The sequence below is a fragment of the Hakea prostrata genome, chromosome 3, assembly GCF_041222555.1.
Source record: "Hakea prostrata isolate BN-2017 chromosome 3, UWA_Hpros_2, whole genome shotgun sequence".
Taxonomy (NCBI): domain Eukaryota; kingdom Viridiplantae; phylum Streptophyta; class Magnoliopsida; order Proteales; family Proteaceae; genus Hakea; species Hakea prostrata.
Window position 1 is genome coordinate 51,950,372 of NC_142602.1, and position 20,796 is coordinate 51,971,167.

At 38.9% G+C, this 20,796-nt stretch overlaps 1 protein-coding gene across 2 annotated transcripts in view; it reads left to right on the forward strand.

Moving 5' to 3' along the window:
* The window catches only part of LOC149022447 (D-alanine-D-alanine ligase family), a 126,281-nt gene that overhangs the window by 76,983 nt on the left and 28,502 nt on the right, over positions 1-20,796 (forward strand). For both annotated transcript variants that reach the window (XM_089150545.1, XM_089150546.1), the window contains one exon: positions 15,955-16,210. In XM_089150545.1, the coding sequence (XP_089006671.1) occupies positions 15,955-16,210 (256 nt within the window). The remainder of the gene's footprint in view (positions 1-15,954; positions 16,211-20,796) is intronic.

A 20,796-nucleotide genomic window follows, 5' to 3' on the forward strand; every position in this document is an offset into this window, starting at 1 on the left:
TAAGTGTGCGCACTGTCACAAACCATATCATACCAAGGCCAATTGTTGGAAGTTCTATGGGAAACTTGTTGATTTTTAGCAAAAAGGGGCACAAAGAAAAAGAACATTGAATGCTAATCTTTTTGAGAGAGTTTCCACAACACCCTCTGCGGATGTTGGTTTTTCACAGGAGGAGTTAGCTACTCTGCGACATATTCTGCAGTCTTTTACTGCCGGTACAACCTCTACCACTGCTTCCTTTACTACCCATACCAACTCCTACCTTACTATTTCGGGTAAAACTTTTACATGCTTCCATGTTTCTTCAATTTCTGCTCATTGAATCATTGATGCAGGAGCCACATATCATGTAACAGGTTTATCCTTCTTTTTCCTACATTATTCTCCAACTTCTAGGATAAAGTTCGAATTGCTGATGGCTCCTATTCTTCCATTGCTGGAAAAGGGACCATTCAGCATTCTCCATCACTTTTTTTGTTTAAAGTTTTAGTTGTTCCCTCTTTCCTTACTTACTTGCTCTCTATCAGTAGTCTTACACATGACTTGAATTGTAAAGTGACCTTTTTCCCATCTTACTGTGTCTTCTAGGATTTGGTAACGAGGAATGAGATTGGACATGGTAAATTAGACAATGGAGACTATCTGTTGGAGCCAATTGGAGGATCTACTTCTGCTATGACAACATCTTCTAATCAGTTGCATTCGGTAATAGGTGGCACTGTAGGCTAGGTTGCCCCCCTTTAGGAACTCTTAAGAAAGTATTTCTTGATTTAGTTTCTTCTTGTAAAAAGGATGATTTTTTTTGTGAAGCCTGCATTGTTGCGGAGTAAACTCGTTCTACTTATTACCTTCTCTTCATTATAGAAAATCTATTCCTTTTGTGCTAACTTATATTGATGTGTGGGGCCCTTGCTAACGTGTGTCTATATTGGCCATAGGTACTTTGTTACTTTTATATATTATCACTCTCATTCTACGTGGATTTTTCTTTTAAAACAAAAAATATGGTTTTTCGATGTTTTTATGATTTTCATAATATGACTAAAACTCAGTTCAATGCCACTGTGAAGGAACAGAGTATATTGCTCGTGAATTTCAAAGATATCTCTTTTACTCTGGCATCATATACATCAAACCAGTTGTGTTGATACAACTTCCCAAAATGGGGTTGTCGAAAGGAAGAATCGGCATCTTTTAGAGATAGCCGGTTCACTTATGATTGCTATAAATGTCCTTGACCAATACTGGGGTGATGCTATACTCACTACCTCTTACCTTATGAATAGGATGCCTAGTAGGATATTTGGTTTTAAATCTCCTAATAAGCTTTAGAGGGGGCCTCTTCTTTCTTGATTCCCTCAATGGTTTTTAGATGTGTGTTATGCCAGAATCACAGCCCACCAAAGTAAACTAGCTCCCCGCGGTTGCATATTTCTGGGGTATTTTGCTACTTAGAAAGGGTACACATGTTATCTTCCTCCTTCCAAGAAAACCATTGTCTCCATGAATGTAATCTCTAATAAGTCTTACCCTTACTATACTCCTCTCAAAGGGGAAAGTCCTAGAGGAGAGGTGTTCTTTCCAACTTTAGACCTTCTTATTACACCACCACAACACAAATTAGGTGTTGAAGAAGTGTTTCCTGAGCACGGGGAGACTTCGGCTAGTATACCTAAGGACTTTATTTCTCCCCCTCCGTTTTCTCAACCATGTGAAGAACCTAGTTATGGGGGACTACTCTTGTGAGGCACACTATTGAGGTCTTTCAAAATTGACCAGAATAAGGAGGTGTAGACTTATCAAAGGAAGAATTTCAACTGGCCAAAGCAGGTGGGGAAAGGTGACATGTTATCACTTTAGTCTCATGCTCTAGATCAGATTCTTCTTCCAAAAACAAATTCTATTGTTCCCCCTAAGGTATCTTCTTCTGATCTTCCTATTGCTATTAAAAAAGGAGTCAGATGTTGTATTCAACATCCCATAGCTAAATATGTTTCTTATTACTCTTTGTCTGACTCTTACTGTGCTTTTATGTCCTCTCTATCATTTATATATGTTCCTAAAATTTGGCAAGAAGCCTATGCTAATAAGAGATGGAAGGTAGCTATGCTAGAGGAAATGCATGCAATGAAGAAAAATGATACTTGGGAACTAGTTACACTTTCTCTAGAAAAAAAAAACCCGTGGGTTGCAAATGGGTGTTTGTGGTTAAACAAAATATGGATGGATCAATCAACAGGCTGAAGGCTTGACTAGTTGCAAAGGGTTTTACCCAGATCTATGGGATTGATTATCAAGAGACTTTTGCCCCTGTTGCGAAATTGAACACTGTCAGAGTTTTGTTGTCTGTAGCTGTGAACAAACACTAGAACTTGCACCAACTAAATGTAAAGAATGCCTTTTTACATGGGGAGTTAGAGGAAGAAGTTTATATGGAAATCCCATGTGGTTTCTCCAATGAAAATACTGCAGGGAAAGTTTATCAGTTAAAGAGGTCACTTTATGGGTTAAAATAGTCTGCTTTATGCTTGTTTGGACGCCTCCTAAAGGCAACGACTTCTATTGGGTACAAGCAAAGCAATCCTGATCATACACTATTTGTCAAGAAGTTAGGTACTAATATCATGCTTCTCATTGTTTATGCAGACGATATTGTCATCAGAGGGAATGATGGTGAGGAAATTCAAAGGTTGAATGACTTTCTTGGCAGAGAGTTTGAGATTAAAGACTTAGGGAAATTACAATACTTCTTAGGGATTGAGGTGGTTCAATCAAATTCCTATCCCAAAGAAAGTATGTCCTAGATTTATTATTAGAAGTGTGAATGTTTAGGTGTAAAGCAGTTGATACCCCTATTGAAGCTGGAGCTAAACTTAAGGAAAAAGAAGGAGAACCAGTGGACAAAGAAGATACCAAAGGCTTGTAGGGAAGCTTATTTACTTGTCCCACACCAGGACAAACATCGCTTATGCCGTGGGGATAGTGAGCCAGTTCATGCATGATCCTTATATAGCTAATATAAAGGCTTCTTATCAGAATACTACAGTATTTGAAGGAAACTCTTGGAAAAGGAATACTTTTGTCACCCATTGATAATCTAAGAGTAGAAGCATACACTGATGTAGACTGGACTGGATCTCCTGATAAGAAGTCAATTTTGGGTTACTGTAACTTTGTTGGAGGTAATCTAGTTACTTGGAGAAGTAATAAACATAATGTGATAGCTTTATCCTGTACTGAAGCTGAATATAGAGCTATGGTTTGTGGAGTTTGTGAGCTACTATGGTTAAAAGGTTTGCTAGAAGATATTAGAGTCCAAGTTCCAAACCCTATAATGCTATATTGTGACAACATGGCTGCCATTAGTATTGCCAATAATCCTGTACAACATGATCGAACTAAGCACATTGAAATTGACAGTTTTTTTGTCAAAGGAAAGCTGGAACAAGGGCTCATCTGTATGCCTTTTGTAGTGGCAGATATTTTCACTAAGGGTTTGAAGGAAGGAGATTTCCTTCCTATTGTAGGCAAGTTGAGCATGACTAATATCTATGCCTCAACTTGAGGGGGAGTGTTGGTTGAGTTCTACTAGGAGTTCAACTCCCTTAGAGTTTTTGTTCATGTAATTTTCTATTTCTTGTTACCCAAGTAAGGGTATTTATGCAATAGTGTTCTTTTCACTTTATTATAAATAGAGGGCTTAAGATCACACTGATCCATCCAAGCCATTCTACCATAATCGATAGTCTCAACAAGTTTTTTTTAAATCTGATGTTTTTTATATACAGCCTGTTCTTGACCTTCTAGACATACTTATGGTTTTGAAACAAGTTCGAGAGTGTATGTTATCTTTTAAAGGATTCATAGTTGTGTTGGGTCCTGAGGGTCTGAAGGAGAAGATCAAAACCTAAATGTGCCATGGGTTGATCCTCGAAGCCAGGGCACCCTATTTATGCCTTATATGTTTTAAGTTTTAAGCAAATCCTTCATACTGAAGATATTATGATGTAACCAGCCATGATCACTCCAATAAGTCACGAAAGAGAGCCTAGGTCACAGCCCTTTCTTGCTGCATCACCTTGGGGCTGAACTTCATCAAGGGTAAATTGGTCATTTACCTCCTTATTTTGAGTCCAAATAGGTCTATTTGAGTGTAGAAAAAAGAAGAGTCCATGTCTACTTTTGTTTTTTTTTATTTTTTTTATCTAAAGTCCTGTTTGTCAAGTTATGATATAGTGTTAGGATTCCTTTTAGTTGTTAGCTTGGTTTAATTAGGAATCTGTATATGTTGAGTCCTAGTAGGTCTTCTTTGTTTTAGTCTATAAGTTAAGGATCTAGCTTGTAAAGAACTCAGTGTTGATGATTAATGAAATTGAGAAGAGATGTTTGCAGCCAGAGAAGTGCAATGGATGTGGTGTAGGGCTTCCAAGCTTAAGGAAACCCTGCAGCACTGATTTAGAGAGGTCTCTTCACTAAGTTCAATTTTCAGCCGCAATCTTCAAGTAAGCATAACCGCTACCCTCCTCAGCTTCTATTCCCCTTTCTTTTCTCTCTCAATCTCCCTCTACAAGCTTGTGGCACCTAGAGTATCTCCCCAAACATTAAAACCTATAATTTCTTGTTCCCTCACTGAAAGTCCCTTCCCTCTTGGAATTTCCATGGCCCCTCTCCCCTTGATCTTCAACCCTAGTACTAGCCCTAACCCTTAGCCTGAAACCCTAGTTCCAGTTCCACCGTTGTTCCCACAAACCCTGAACCCCAGAGTTCATATCTGAGATTTAAAACAGAAATTCCAGAAGTAGTTCCTTATCAAAAACTGCCTTACCTGAACCTATTCAGCCTTCCCACCAACCCTAGACTTGCCCCTAAGCCCTAGCAACCCAACCACAATGTTTAGAAGGTTTTCTCCTCTAGCCACATGTTTCAAAAAACCCTAATTTGCTGCTGTCTTGCTGAAATTAACCCTAAAACCCAAGCTGCTGAATCTTAAAAACCCTAAATTACTGCTGTACCCTATTGAAGAGATCCTGAAAACTGGCCTCTCACTTGGGATTACATCACATTATTGATAAGTAAGCAAACCCACCCCAGCTTACAAGTTACAAGACGTATGGTGGGACCCTATAGAGTTCTCTATAGAGTTGAATAACCTAATTCAGAATGATGCAGAAGTACATGTTTATTACAGATTGTTAATGGGAGTTCTTTCCTATTTGGGATAATGCCTCCTTGTTTGGATTTTCCTTACCCTTTTACTGAGGGGTTCTAGGAGAATGTCTTCTTTGCACTTCCCCTCAATATGGAAACTCACTAACAGAAAAAACTATTAGGAAAGGACAGATCCATCGAGAGTTAGTGCCACTCTCGAAGGAAAAAGAGGCGGTAATTAAGAGTTTTATACCAATCGAAATTGGTTGATGCTTTCCTATATAGAATAGACTTGTAAATTAGCCTATATATAGTGAAGTTATTTTGAGGAGTGCTCACAAGTTCAATCTGAGCCTCCACAACTAAGTCGTGGCTTCCATCTTTTCTTCTCCCTTATTCTTCACCTTATTCTTTCTCAAACTAACATGGTATCAGAGCTGTAGGTCCTCTTATTCCTTTCGATTCTAAGAATTACTAGTACAAACAGTTGATTCTATAGAAGGTAAAGAAACTGTACATGGTGTGAGAGTTGTTTCCAGAAATTAAAGGGATGCAGCACCTTACGCTGCACTTGTTGGTGATTTTTATTTGAAGATTGATGCAGCTTCTTACGCTGCCATTACTTTGGTGTCTTTATTGAAGATCGGTGCAAGAGAATGCCCAGACTGAGTTGTACAATGACTTCTTCTCAAGATCGTTGCCACGATTGATGTCGGATCTACATTTTTAAGGTACGAATAAACTGGGATTGATTGAGATATTTTTCGTTTTGTGATTTGGGGCTGAGGAAGAGTGTTTGTAGTCCTCCTCACTCTCGATCTGTTTAGAGTTGAGAGAATAACCATTCTTAGGAGAAGAAGCAGCTCTCGGAGTAATCGCTGGTGCTGTGATATTTCGTTTCCGACACTACTTTAGATCAGGAACTGGTGCTGTGATTTTTCGTTTCCGACGCTGGTTTAGATCAGAGAGAGAGAATGAGAGAGAAAGAGAAGAGTGACCTGCGACGCTGCTTTAGATCAGAAACTGGTGCTGTGATTTTTCGTTTCCAACGGTACTTTAGATCAGAAAGAGAGAGTGAGAGAGAGAGTCTTCGAGATAGAGAAGAGTAACCTGCGATCATCTGGTGCGGTGAGACGTGGTAAAGAGAGACTTCGTGAGCAAGTTTTCTGATTTTAAGATTGGTTTTAACTTGTTTTCTGGTTTGGTTGGTTCAAGTGGTCCAAGTTGGTTTATTTATGGTTATGAGATTAATCTGATTCTGGGATTAATCTAGGAATAATTCTGATTCTGGAATTTATTCTGATTCTAATTCTGATTTCTGATTCTGATTTCTGGGAATTGATTTTAATTGTGTTTGGATATGGGAGAAACTTCAAGTAAAAATACCATGACTGAAATTATTTCTTCATCCTCTCATCGGTTAACTGAGAAGAAATTGGAGTGTGTATCAAATTTCCACCAATGGAGGGCTATAGTTAAAATTTTTCTTACTGGACGGGGACAAATAGATCATGTTGAAGTATATGTAAATTTGGAGTTTACTGTTCACGTTACTGTTCACGTGAACAATATTTTGATGTTGTTTTGATTATATTTTCTATTTCTAATGTGGGAATCTTGCTACATAAGTTTTGGGAGTTTTTTAGAAAGCATAGTTTCTATTTTTGTGGTAGTTTCTATTTTCAGAACTTTCTATTTTAGGAATTAGGAAGTTACTAAAGCTATAATATTTTGTTTCCTTCTTCTAAAGGATAATTACTTCTCTCTCAAGTTGTATTAGATTCATTAGAAGCTATAAATAAAAGTGCTCTGTGATTCTAGACTCTTTAGCTAAGAATCACAGGTCTTTTCTACTAGTTCTTCATCTCTCTTCTCTTCTTCTTCTTCTTCTCTCTTTTCTTTATTCAAGTTCAATTGCTATTTTGATTGTTTAAAGCTTGTTTTCTAACATGGCATCAGAGCTTTTTTGAATCAAAATAGTGTTGTTCTCAATATTCTCTTCTGAAATTCTTTTTTTTCTGTTTCCTTGGTGTGCAGCCACCTAATGCTGTATATTATGTACTGTTAGATCAGATATTCATGTGAGCTGATCTTCTCTACCTATTACCTTACTCTTACACGTTCCAGAACTTGGATACCTTTGTTACCGCTCTCTCTTTTTTTTTCTCCTATTTTGTCCTAAGGTTGCAGAAATTTTTTTTTCTGCTCATTCTACTTCAAGTTTTGGAAAACTGATTTGAGTGCTATCTACCTCAGTTTAATGTCTTCACTTACACGTGACTCAATCATGAGTACGGCTAAATCAAAAGGATCTCAAGGAGATCATGTAAACGTTCAAATTACATCTATCAAGCTCAAAAGTAGTTCTAATTACTTGTTGTGGTCACAAACGGTTTGGGTGTACATACTTGCAAAAGGTAAGCTTAAGTTCATTGAGGAGGATCCAAGATGATGCAATCATCAAAATTTGGATGTGGAATAGTATGGCACCTGATATTGCAGCGAATGTTATGTTCCATAAGACTACAAAGGGAATATGGGATGATTTGCAAGAGACTTATTCCCAAGCTAAAAATATGACTCGAATTTTTAGTATTTATGAAAAGCTATTTCAATTTCAGCAAGCTGACAAGTCTTTGCAGGATTATTACAACTCCTTTAAAGGCATGATGGAGGAATTGAATGTCTTTCAACCTCTCACCACTGATATAGAGACGCTAAAGGCCCAACGGAATGAATTTTTTGTGTCTAAGTTTCTTGCAAGATTGAACCCTGAACTGAAATCTGTCAAAGGACATCTTCTTGCTGGTGAGCATGTCCCTAATCTTAGTGAAGCATATTCTAGACTTCAACATATTGCCTTGCTTGAAGGGAGTTCTCCAAACAAAAATTCTAAAGGAGAAAATTCAGCCTTCACTAGAGTTCCTCCTAACAATCCTGTTTCCAATTTTTTTTCTACCTCTCATCTCCCTCCTAGCTTTCGTTGCCTTGCTTTGTCTATGTCTGCCGTCCATATTCCAACCCATCATACCGAAGCTTTTAAAATTCCTGGCTGGAAAGCCGCTATGGAGGTGGAAATGGATGCTTTACATTCTCGTCGTACATGGTCTTTAGTCAACTTACCTCCTGGGAAAGATGTGGTCCGCTGTCGGTGGGTGTATACAATTAAGTACCATTCTGATGGTACGGTTGAAAGGCTTAAGGCCCGCTTGGTGGCTAAGGGCTATACTCAAACATATGGTGTAGATTATTTTGAGACTTTTTCTCCTGTGGCAAGACTTAATTCTGTCCGTGTCTTGATATCTTTGGTTGTGAATTATGATTGGACTCTTTTTCAGCTTGACATAAAAAATGCATTCTTATATGGTGATCTTCATGAAGAAGTTTACATGGAGCAACCTCTAGGGTATGTTGCTCAGGGGGAGGACAGTGTTCGTGTTTGCAGGCTTCATAAAGCGATTTATGGAATAAAACAGTCTCCACGGGCTTGGTTTGAGAAATTTAGCAAGACTGTGGAGTCTTTTGGTTTTGTACAGTGTTATTCTGATCACTCTATGTTTGTTAGACGGCAGGGTGATTGTGTTGTCATTATGACGAGTTTATGTTGATGATATTGTCCTTTCAGGCAATGATGTTGATCCAATCCATACAGTTAAGGCACACTTACAAAAATCTTTCCAAACCAAAGATTTAGGTGATCTACAATATTTCTTGGGGATTGAAGCGATCCGTAGTAAAAAAGGAGTAAGTTTGTCATAAAGAAAGTATGTGTTAGATCTTTTGACTGAGACTGGCATACTTGCTTCTAAACCTAGTGACATTCCCATGGATCCTCAGTTGAAGTTAGGACGTGATGATGGTGACTTGTTATATGATGTCCATCGTTACAGGGGTCTTATTGGGAAACTTATTTATCTTACTGTTACTCGTCCTGATATTTCTTATTCTGTTGGTGTGTTGAGTCAGTTTATGCAGTCTCCTAGGAAGGCTCATTGGGATGCAGCGATGAGAGTGCTTCGGTACCTCAAGAGTGCGCCCGGAAAAGGGCTCATCTATCGACCAAATCGGAGTATGGACTTGGTTGCCTTTTCTGATGCAGATTGGGCTGGATCCATCATTGATCGCCGGTCAACCACAGGTTATTGTACTTTTCTTGGTGGAATTCTTGTGACTTGGAAGAGTAAAAAACAGTCCACCATTGCTCGATCTAGTGCTAAAGCTGAGTATAGGGCTATGGCCCACACCGCTGTTGAATTGATGTGGCTTCGTTCATTGTTAAAGGAAATAGGATTTCTAGTTTTTGCCCCTATGTAAATGTTTTGTGATAATCAGGCAGCCACTTACATTGCTAGTAATCCAGTGTTCCATGAGAGAACGAAGCATATAGGGGTAGATTGTCACTTTGTGCGTGATGCAGTGAAGAAGAAGCTTATAGCAACTCCTTTTGTGAGCTCTACTGACCAACTAGCTGATTTGTTCACCAAAGCTCTGTTCGGACCAAGTTTTCAGTCTATCTGTTGCAAGCTGGGCATGGGAAATTTGTATGCTCCAGCTTGAGGGGGAGTGTTGAAGTATATGTAAATTTGGAATTTACTATTCACGTTACTGTTCACGTGAACAGTAAAAACAGCTTTTACTGTTCACGTGAACAGTATTTTGATGTTGTTTTGATTATATTTTCTATTTCTAATATGGGAATCTTGCTACATAAGTTTTGGGAGTGTTTTAGAAAGCATAGTTTCTATTTTTGTGGTAGTTTCTATTTTCAGAACTTTCTATTTTAGGAGTTAGGAAGTTACTAAAGCTGTAATATTTTGTTTCCTTCTTCTAGAGGACAATTACTTGTCTCTCAAGTTGTATTAGATTCATTAGAAGCTATAAATAAAAGTGCTCTGTGATTCTAGACTCTTTAGCTAAGAATCACAGCTGTTTTCTACTAGTTCTTCATCTCTCTTCTCTTCTTCTTCTTCTTCTCTCTTTTCTTTGTTCAAGTTCAACTGCTATTTTGATTGTTTAAAGCTTGTTTTCTAACAGATCATTTGACTAAGACTGTACCTAAAGATGGTGATACTTGGGCAATTGTTAATGCACCAATACTTGGGCAGATGTTTAATTCCTTAACCGATAATATTATAGATTTGGTTACTCACTTACAAACTGTGAATGAATTATGGGAGTATTTGAATTTGTTGTATTCTGGTCAAAATAATCTGGCTAGAATCTACGAATTGTCCCAGGAATTTTATCGAGTACATAGGAAAGGTAGAGATATTACCCAATATTTTGCAGATTTTAAAAGAATGTATGAAGAACTAAACTCTATTCTACCTATCTTCTCTGATATCAAAACTATGCAAAATCAAAGAGAGCAATTAGCTGTTATGGGTTTCTTGGGAGGTCTTGGAAAGGAGTTTGAGGCAGTTAGAGCACAGATTCTTGGTAGTGATCATGTACCCACGTTAGCTGACACATTTTCAAGAGTTCTTCGTGTTGCAAGGGAAAGTACCAATTACTCTATAGAAAATTCAGCTTTGGCAACAATTTCTCGAGGCACTTCTAGAGGACAGGCCCCTGGTGGACAGAATATAGGACGAACTTGAGGAAATAATACTGGAATATATCCAGGTTCATACAACTCTATTGACAATACAAGACAAGTTAAGACTTGTCATCATTGTGGTCGTCCAGGACATATTCAACGATATTGTTGGAAGCTTCATGGGAAGCCCCCACACATGGCGAATGAAATCATCACCTCTGAATCAGTCTCTCCAACTACTAAAGTTCATCCTGAGGGTAAGACTGTAAAGATGACTGAGGAAGATTATATTCGTTTCACTCGTTTCAGGGCCACTCAACCACAATCAGCCGCTGCCACCCTTGTTCAGACAGGTAATGCTACTGCTTGCCTTTCAACCACATCTCGCCCATGGATCATTGATTTAGGAGCTTCTGATCATATGACCGGGGCTACAGTTATATTTTCCTCTTTTGTTCCATCATCCTCTTTGGTTACACTTGCTGATGGCTCTCATATCAATGTTAAAGGAGTGGGTACAATTCAACTCACTCCATCCATTACCTTACCCTCAGTTCTTTACGTACCTAATTTGCCATTTGGGATGACTCGTTGTGAAAGTGATCACTCTGTATTCTTTAAAAACTTTGATGCAGGCAAAATCTTTCTTGTAGTTTATGTTGATGATATTGTCATTACAGGAAATGACACTTCAGGAATTGATAGGTTAAAGACCTATTTACAAGAGAAATTTCAGACCAAAGACTTGGGCAAGTTAAAGTATTTTCTAGGAGTTGAAGTGGCCCAATCAACAAAGGGCAGCTTCTTATCTCAACGGAAGTATGTACTAGATTTGCTTTCTGAAATAGGAATGTTGGGATCAAAACCCATATACACTCCCATAGAATGTAACTTAAAGTTAATGCCAGAAGATGGAACCATTCTTGATGATCCAGAGAAGTACAGAAGGCTTGTTGGAAAGCTGAATTATCTGACTCTGACTAGACCTGACATTGCCTTTCCAGTCAGTGTTGTGAGTCAATTTTTGTCTGCCCCACGAACATCACATTGGGATGCAGTTATACGAATTCTGAGGTATCTTAAGAAAGCACCAGGACGTGGACTTCTTTACACTAATCATGGGCATATAATGTTGAAGGATTCTCTGATGCTGATTGGATTGGATCACCTATTGATAGAAGATCGACTATAGGCTACTGCACATTCGTCGGAGGAAATCTTGTATCGTGGAAGAGTAAGAAACAAACTGTGGTAGCAAGATCAAGCGCATAATCTGAGTATCGTGCTATGGCACAGGTAACATGCGAGATGGTATGGATAAAACAATTACTCCAGGAATTAGGAATTATTGATAACACACCAATGAAGTTATGGTGTGATGATCAAGCTGCGGTTCATATAGCATCAAATCCAGTTTTTCATGAACGTACCAAGCATATTGAAGGTGATTGCCACTTTATTCGTGAGAAGTTACTACAAGGCATAATATCCCCAAAGCATGTGAGGATTGGAGAACAACTTGCAGATTTGTTCACCAAAGCTCTAGGGAATACAAGGGTTATCTATATTTGTAACAAGCTGGGCATGAGTAATATATATGCTCCAGCTTGAGGGGGAGTGTTAGGAAAGGGCAATTTGGGAAAGGACAGATCCATCGAGAGTTAGTGCCTCGATAGGAAAAAGAGGCGGTAATTAAGAGTTCTATACCAATCGAAATTGGTTGATGCTTTCCTATATAGAATAGACTTGTAAATTAACCTATGTATAGTGAAGTTATTTTGAGGAGTGCTCACAAGTTCAATCTGAGCCTCCACAACTAAGTCGTGGCTTCCATCTTCTCTTCTCCCTCATTCTTCACCTTATTCTTTCTCAAACTAACAAAAACAAAGATGAATCCACCCCTTCCCATCAATATTTGATTCCAATAAAAATAGTGCAACAACAAAATTTTAGAAGGTTAAAAGTCAACCATTCAATTGAAGAACACAAATTGAATTTTTTGATGATAGGTGTAATTTTCAAAATTCAAATTTCTGATGCTAGTGTTTTTACCATATTTAGAAATTTCATAATTCTTACTATGGTAAAAGTAAAACATCACTATTAACTAAAAGTGCAATGAAACATTTACTTTGACATCTAAAAAAATGTTCTCATTTAGACTGATTTGCATACACCACTTCGCGTTTGACTTGAACTTAACTCCTCTAATATAAATCAAGTTTAAGCATTCTTGGATTTGTTGGAAAGCTTGTCCAAAATTGCTTGGATATGATTTATATTGAAGGAGTTGTGTTCCTATCAAACTTAATTTGGTGTATGCGAAGTTATATAAAAGCATTATGAACGACAATATTTTTTTCAACAAGCATCCTAACAAATCCAAGATTTCTTTAACCTAATTTATATTGATGACAGAGAATGCCAGGATGGCATCTTCTCTCTCCTGCCGGCCATCCCCCTCCTTCAATGACCTCTGCTGAAAGCTCCACCCCTTTCCCATCAGCTTCTCCATCTTCACCCCTCCCCTCTGTACCCAAGACCTTGACCTCACTCTTCACCCCGTCCGCCCCTTCATCGTCTCCACCATTACTAACCTTAAGTCTCTAGTTCATCCCAGTCCTCTTTGATGGCCACTCCCCTCAAGCTCACTGTCCTGCCTCAACCCTTAAACCAAGTATTCAGCATTGGAACCTCGCCCTTGGCGTACAATCTATGGGATGACCCTCTTTTGACATTGAAATGGAATCACTCTCTAAGCAATGGAAAGTCAAGGTTTGTTTGGATGTCTTTCTCCTTAACAATGGGCTATTCCTTTTCAAATGCCCCTCCTTGATTGCCAAAGAAGCTGCTCTAGATGGAGCCCACTGGCTTGTTGACAACAAGCCCATTCTTCTCTGGCCACGGGAACTGTCAGTCAAGCACCATAAGACCGACTTCAGCTTGCTCTCACCATGGATTACTCTTCCAGACCTTTGGAGTTCTGGAACAAGGAGTGCCTTAGCAGAATTAGTTCATCTCTTGAAACTCCACTTTTGGTTGATGCCCATACCCTGTGCCTGGAGACAATCTCCTACGCCAGAATCTGCATGTGTTCCGCTTCCCTCCGCTGCCTCTATCGAAAGAAAAAATGGCTCTATTTTGGTTCAGACCGTGAAGTGTTGCTGGCTTCCCCCTCATTGTACTCATTGTAAAGCTCTTGGACACCCCTGTTATCACCTGCAAAGAGCTGCCATCACAATGATGTGAACCACTGGTGTCATGGTGGAAAATGAAGGGATGTTGTTGATACCCAAACTGTTCCCCCACTGCCATCGCTGGCAATGACAGCCTGCCGTTTGTGTCTCCACCTCAATGCACAATGCCCCTTCTGCTGTCTCCTGTTGTAACTGTGACCGCTGACCTTGTTCCTTCGATCACTGCAACCACTTGCTTGAAGAATCTGTCTGCAACCCCTGTTGTTGACCTTTCCTCGCCTGCAACTCTTGCCATGTGTCTTTTCTTGCATCCCTTCCCTGTGGCAAGCCCAATCTTGACCCCTTCCTTTCCCCCTTTAGCCCCTTTCTCTCACCTGGCTTCTAACCTAGAAGTGGGCTTTCAAACAAATAACTAGCGGCTGCCCTTGTTGCTAAGGGTTGTTCCCATTACAAAATACTGGAGCGATGCTCACTTGGTCCCCACCTATCCATCTTGTGTTTTCCATCTCCCATCTTGTTCCAGTTCTACCCCATCTAACTTTGCTCAGCCCCTTTGCATATACAGTTCCCCCTCTTCAACCTTAACCCTCTTGCTTCCCTCCCGTCCTTCCTAATTCTAATCCCCCCACTTCCTTCTCTAGTTCAGCGCACAAGGCCTTTTCCTCCCCCCAATACCTCTATATCCACTGCCCATTTGTTTTGTTTCCCCTGGCCCCACTAACCTTATTCAGCCCACTTTTCTTATTCTTCCTAGCCCATGGAACCAGCCCATCACCTCCCCCCCCCCCCCCCCACCTCTAACCCTACTGGATGTGAAGCAGATTCTAGGGTTTAGCTTGTAGGATTGTTGCCCTAGAACTGGGTCACTCCAGGATCCTCTATCAGGGAACCAGTAGTCCTCTAGGGCTGTTGCCTGTAGGTGCCTTTAATTGAAGGATTCTTGAAGGAATTAGGGTTTGCCAAAGCTAGGGTTAGGCTTAGAAGGCTTCAGCCAGCCTTAGGATTAAAGGAAATTGGGTTTTAGGGTTCACTACTATGATGTAACTGTCATTTCAGGTCTGCTATTAACTTTTGGGTTTAGGTTTAAGAGGTTTAAGTCTGAATAAGAGGGCTTTAAGGGTTAGGCTGCTGTTGTGATGTAATTTCAATTAGGTTTTATAGGTTTTGGTCTTACAAATAGGGTTTTAGGGTTTCAGTTGGTTTGGGAAAGGGACTGTTATGGTTATTTGATATGTTTAGGTCAGTTCTAATTGGTTTAGGTTTAGCGCTTTAAGGGTATTGCATGGGTTAGGATTCTTAGGAAAGTCAACTATGGTTAGGGAGAGGTAGATTGGAAGTGGGAGATGGTACTCCTAAAAGGGTTTGAAGTGAGGTTGAGGAATTTGGGAGTTATAGGGTTTCTAATGATTAAGAGCGTAACCCAACCTGTTCATTAAGAGCTCAGTTCTTTCGAAACCCTAACCTGAGAAGAGCTTTCCTGCTGTGCAGTCTTGGCTTCTGTGACTAGTGGAGCGTATAGATGCTGCAATCCTTCCGAAGGCCTGAAATTGTGGCCTTTAAGGTAGCCCTAAACCCCTCGTTTTTTTATTTGTTTGAATTACTCTCTTGCAGATGGGAATTATCAACAGAAAAATATATCAAGATCATATGGAGCTTATACATAGCCCAACCCACCCCCCCCCCCCCCCCCAAAAAAAAAAAAAAAAAAGAGAGAAAAAAAAGGGGAAACAATATCCAACCCATAAATACACAATACAAATGACCTCTTTTTATGCCCTACATGTACATAAATCAAATGACTATTTCCAAGAAAGAAAGTTGCTGCTGTTCTAGTCCCAGACGAAAATAACTGTTGACAAGTGAGGATTCCTATTTAGCTAAGATGTTTTCAACATTGAAATGGTTAACCTTCTTTTTTTTTTTTTGGATGAATAAGAAATGGTAAACCTTGAATATGGACAAATATGAAGTTCTAGAATTTCTCCAGAAAGCCATATATTGCATGATGAGATTGATAGTCCGATGCTGTGTGATGTTTTGATACTAACTCTCTTTTCAACAAATTCCTAGGCACATGGAATTATTGAGATGCCAAATCCTCCTCCAGAGCTTTTAATCTTTGAACCTTTTATAGAGACTGATGAGATAATTGTGTCATCCAAATCAAAAAATGAAACTACACATTGTTTAATATGGGAAGGACATAGTAGATGGGTTGAAGTGACTGTTGGTGTTGTGGGTAAACGTGGAGAAATGCACTCATTGAGTCCTAGTGTTACCGTCAAAGAAACTGGTGGCATTTTATCACTTGAGGAGAAATTTCAAGGTATTTCTTCACACTTTTTTGGTTAATATTGTACAAGTTGATGTAATAAGTAATTTGATACTTTTAACTGGTTCTTAAACCATAGAGTTTTATTTCCTTGTGATGAAAGTTTTCCTTTTGGTTGTGTATCAAATTAATAACTTATTTCTTTTTGTCTGCTTGTCTCAGTTGATGCTTGATAGAAAAATTGTTCAGCTAGAGATCAAGTGTGTGAACTATTTCTTGTCGTTTTGATAATTTGGGAAAGATCCATATGAGATTTAATCATGTTCCAGAGTGTTAATAAATAGAAGGGAAATTGTCAGAGCGGCCACCTAAGTAATCCCCTAATATTGATGCCAGCCCAATACAGATCAAAATTCCCTATTGGATTTTTTGACAAAGACTAAAGTACCCTTCTCATCAGAATGATTTAAAACAGGTACTGTTGCTGCAGTTTCAGAACACCAGAACTGCAGGAAGAAGTGAAGAGAAGAGTGAGGAGGAAAGTTAAAAGAATGAAGAAGAGGGGAAAGAGTTTGGATTTCATACCTTCCCCCTCACATATCCCTTCTTAATAGCAAAGAAACTAATCCTAGTCTGGGATTTATTTTGCTACACTGAATCACGCTGAAAATAGAAACTAGATATTACTTGAGAAAACGTAAAAACTAAGGCTAAAATAGAACCTAAGAATGGACTGGGTTTGCTTGTTTATTAAGGTATAAAAAATATAAATCTAAGCCAAAATTGAAAGTAATCTCCTAATCTAATGAGTAGTAGTTCAGTGAAAAAAAAAATGTTAAGAGTGCAGTGATAATTAGGCAAGGATTCCCGCGCCGTGGACGAGTGCGGGTAAAGAAGCTAGTCCATAAGCGTAGGATTAGATTGGCATCTTGGAACATAGGATCTTTAGCTGGTAAGAGCTTAGAGTTGATAGATGTTATGAGGAGAAGAAGGATTAATGTAGCTTGCATCCAAGAGACTAGATGGAGGGATAAAAAAGCCAAAGAGTTAGTTGACTTTAAACTTTGGTATATTGGGGATAAAACAAATAAAAATGGAGTGGGTATAATAGTGGATAGAGATTTAAAAAATGATGTGGTGGGTGTTAAAAGAGTGGGTGATAGGATTATTCCTATCAAGCTTGTAATGGAGAAAGAGTTCATAAATATAATTTGTGCATATGCACCTCAAGTAGGATTAGATGAAAGTCTAAAGCTAGAATTTTGGGAAAACATGGATGAATTAATGCAAGGAATTCATCAAGGAGAAAAGATTATCATAGGATGTGATTTAAATGGACATATTGGAAAAGATCAAAGAGGATAGGAGAGTGTTCATGGAGGATATGGTTTTGGAGAAAGGAACGAGGAGGGGATTTCAATTTTGGATTTTGCTATTGCTTTGATCTATTTATTATAAATACTTACTTCAAAAAGAGAGATGAACATTTAATTACTTTCAAAAGTGGGCAACATAGAAGCCAAATAGATTTCTTCCTAACTAGAAGGATTGATAGATTGTTGTGCAAGAATTGCAAGGTGATACCGGGGGAAAGCTTAACTGCATAACATAGACTTTTGGTCTTGGATATGTGCTTAGTTCCAAGAACACATAAAAGTCCAAGGTAAACTATCCCAGAATAAGATGGTGGAATTTGAAAGGAGAGTACTCTAAATCCGTCGTTAATAAAGTAGTCAAACAAGGAAAATGGGATTTTAAAGGGGATACCAATGCAATGTGGAATAACTCTACCAGTGTTTTGCTGCCGGTCCCAAGCCCGGGTAAAGGAGGAGGGTTGGTGCGTCAGGTCGGCAGCCGGCACCGGAAAAAATCTAGCCAAACCTTTTTTCATGGATTCGACCTTATATAATAAAAGCTATGCTAGGGCGTTCCCCGACAAAAGAAGCGACACGCTACACTATGGCCTGGGTGTAGTGATAAGTGGGCAAGGATTAGCTAGGGCGTCCCCTGTAAGCGACACATCGCATCGGCGCCCGGATGCAGTGATAAGTAGGCAAAGGGTTCCCGCGCCGTGGACGAGTGCGGGTAAAGAAGCTAGTCCATAAGCGTAGGATTAGATTGGCATATTGGAACATAGGATCTTTAACTGGTAAGATCTTAGAATTGATAGATGTTATGAGGAGAAGAAGGATTAATGTAGCTTGCATCCAAGAGACTAGATGGAGGGGTAAAAAAGCCAAAGAGTTGGATGACTCTAAACTTTGGTATACTGGGGATAAAACAAATAAAAATGGAGTGGGTATAATAGTGGATAAAGATTTAAAAAATGATGTTGTGGATGTTAAAAGAGTGGGTGATAGGATTATTGCTATTAAGCTTATAATGGAGAAAGAGTTCATAAATATAATTTGTGCATATGCACCTCAAGTAGGATTAGATGAAAGTCCAAAGCTAGAATTTTGGGAAAATATGGATGGATTAATGCAAGGAATTCGTCAAGGAGAAAAGATTATCATAAGAGGTGATTTAAATGGACATATTGGAAAAGATCAAAGAGGATATGAGAGTGTTCATGGAGGATATGGTTTTGGAGAAAGGAATGAGGAGGGGATTTCAATTTTGGATTTTGCTATTGCTTTTGATCTATCTATTATAAATACTTACTTCAAAAAGAGAGATGAACATTTAATTACTTTCAAAAGTGGACAGCATAGAAGCCAAATATATTTCTTCATAACTAGAAGGACTGATAGATTGTTGTGCAAGGATTGCAAGGTGATACCGGGGGAAAGCTTAACTACATAACATAGACTTGTGGTCTTGGATATGTGCTTAGTTCCAAGAACACATAAAAGGTCCAAGGTAAACTATCCCAGAATAAGATGGTGGAATTTGAAAGGAGAGTACTCTAAATCTTTCGTTAATTAAGTAGTCAAATAAGGAAAATGGGATTTTAAAGGGGATACCAATGCAATGTGGAATAACTCTGCCAGTGTTTTGCTGCCGGTCCCAAACCTGGGTAAAGGAGGAGGGTTGGTGCGTCAGGTCGGCAGCCGGCACCGGAAAAAATCTAGCCAAACCATTTTTCATGGATTCGACTTTATATGATAAAAGCTATGCTAGGGCGTTCCCTGACAAAAGAAGCGACGTGCTACACTATGGCCTGGGTGTAGTGATAAGTGGGCAAGGATTAGCTAGGGCACCCCCTGTAAGCGACGCGTCGCATCGGCGCCCGGATGCGGTGATAAGTAGGCAAAGGGTTCCCGCGCCGTGGACGAGTACGGGTAAAGAAGCTAGTCCATAAACGTAGGATTAGATTGGCATCTTGGAACATAGGATCTTTAACTGGTAAGAGCTTAGAATTGATAGATGTTATGAGGAGAAGAAGGATTAATGTAGCTTGCATCCAAGAGACTAGATGGAGGGGTAAAAAAGCCAAAGACTTGGATGACTTTAAACTTTGGTATGCTGGGGATAAAACAAATAAAAATGGAGTGGGTATAATATTGGATAAAGATTTAAAAAATGATGTGGTGGATGTTAAAAGAGTGGGTGATAGGATTATTGCTATTAAGCTTGTAATGGAGAAAGAGTTCATAAATATAATTTGTGCATATGCACCTCAAGTAGGATTAGATGAAAGTCCAAAGCTAGAATTTTGGGAAAATATGGATGGATTAATGTAAGGAATTCGTCAAGGAGAAAAGATTATCATAGGAGGTGATTTAAATGGACATATTGGAAAAGATCAAAGAGGATATGAGAGTGTTTATGGAGGATATGGTTTTGGAGAAAGGAATGAGGAGGGGATTTCAATTTTGGATTTTGCTACTGCTTTTGATCTATCTATTATAAATACTTACTTTCAAAAAGAGAGATGAACATTTAATTACTTTCAAAAGTGGACAGCATAGAAGCCAAATAGATTTCTTCCTAACTAGAAGGACTGATAGATTGTTGTGCAAGGATTGCAAGGTGATACCGGGGGAAAGCTTAACTGCACAACATAGACTTGTGGTCTTGGATATGTGCTTAGTCCCAAGAACACATAAAAGGTCCAAGGTAAACTATCCCAGAATAAGATGGTGGAATTTGAAAGGAGAGTACTCTAAATCCTTCATTAATGAAGTAGTCAAACAAGGAAAATGGGATTCTAAAGGGGATACCAATGCAATGTGGAATGAGATGGCTATGTGTATTAAGAAGGTGGCTAAAGATGTTCTAGGTGAATCAAAAGGAAAGATCCATTCTTATAGAGAGACGTGGTGGTGGGATAGTGAGGTTCAAGCTGCCATTAGGAATAAAAAAAACTAGTTTTAAGACATGGCAAAGAACTAAGGATGTTGAGGATCATCAAAGGTATAGGTTGGATAGAAATGAAGCTAAGAAAATTGCGGGAAAAGCAAGGGAAAGGAAGTATGAAGAGTTATACAATAAGTTGGGCACAAAGGAAGGGGAAAAATCTATTTATAAGATAGCTAAGATGAGGGATAGGAAGAGTAGAGATCTTGACCATGTTAGATGTATTAAAAATGGAGATGGTAAAGTATTAGTTTGTGAGGAGGATATTAAGAAAAGATGGGAAACCTATTTCTCTAGTTTACTAAATGAGCATTCTTCAAGCACTTATGTTTCGAACG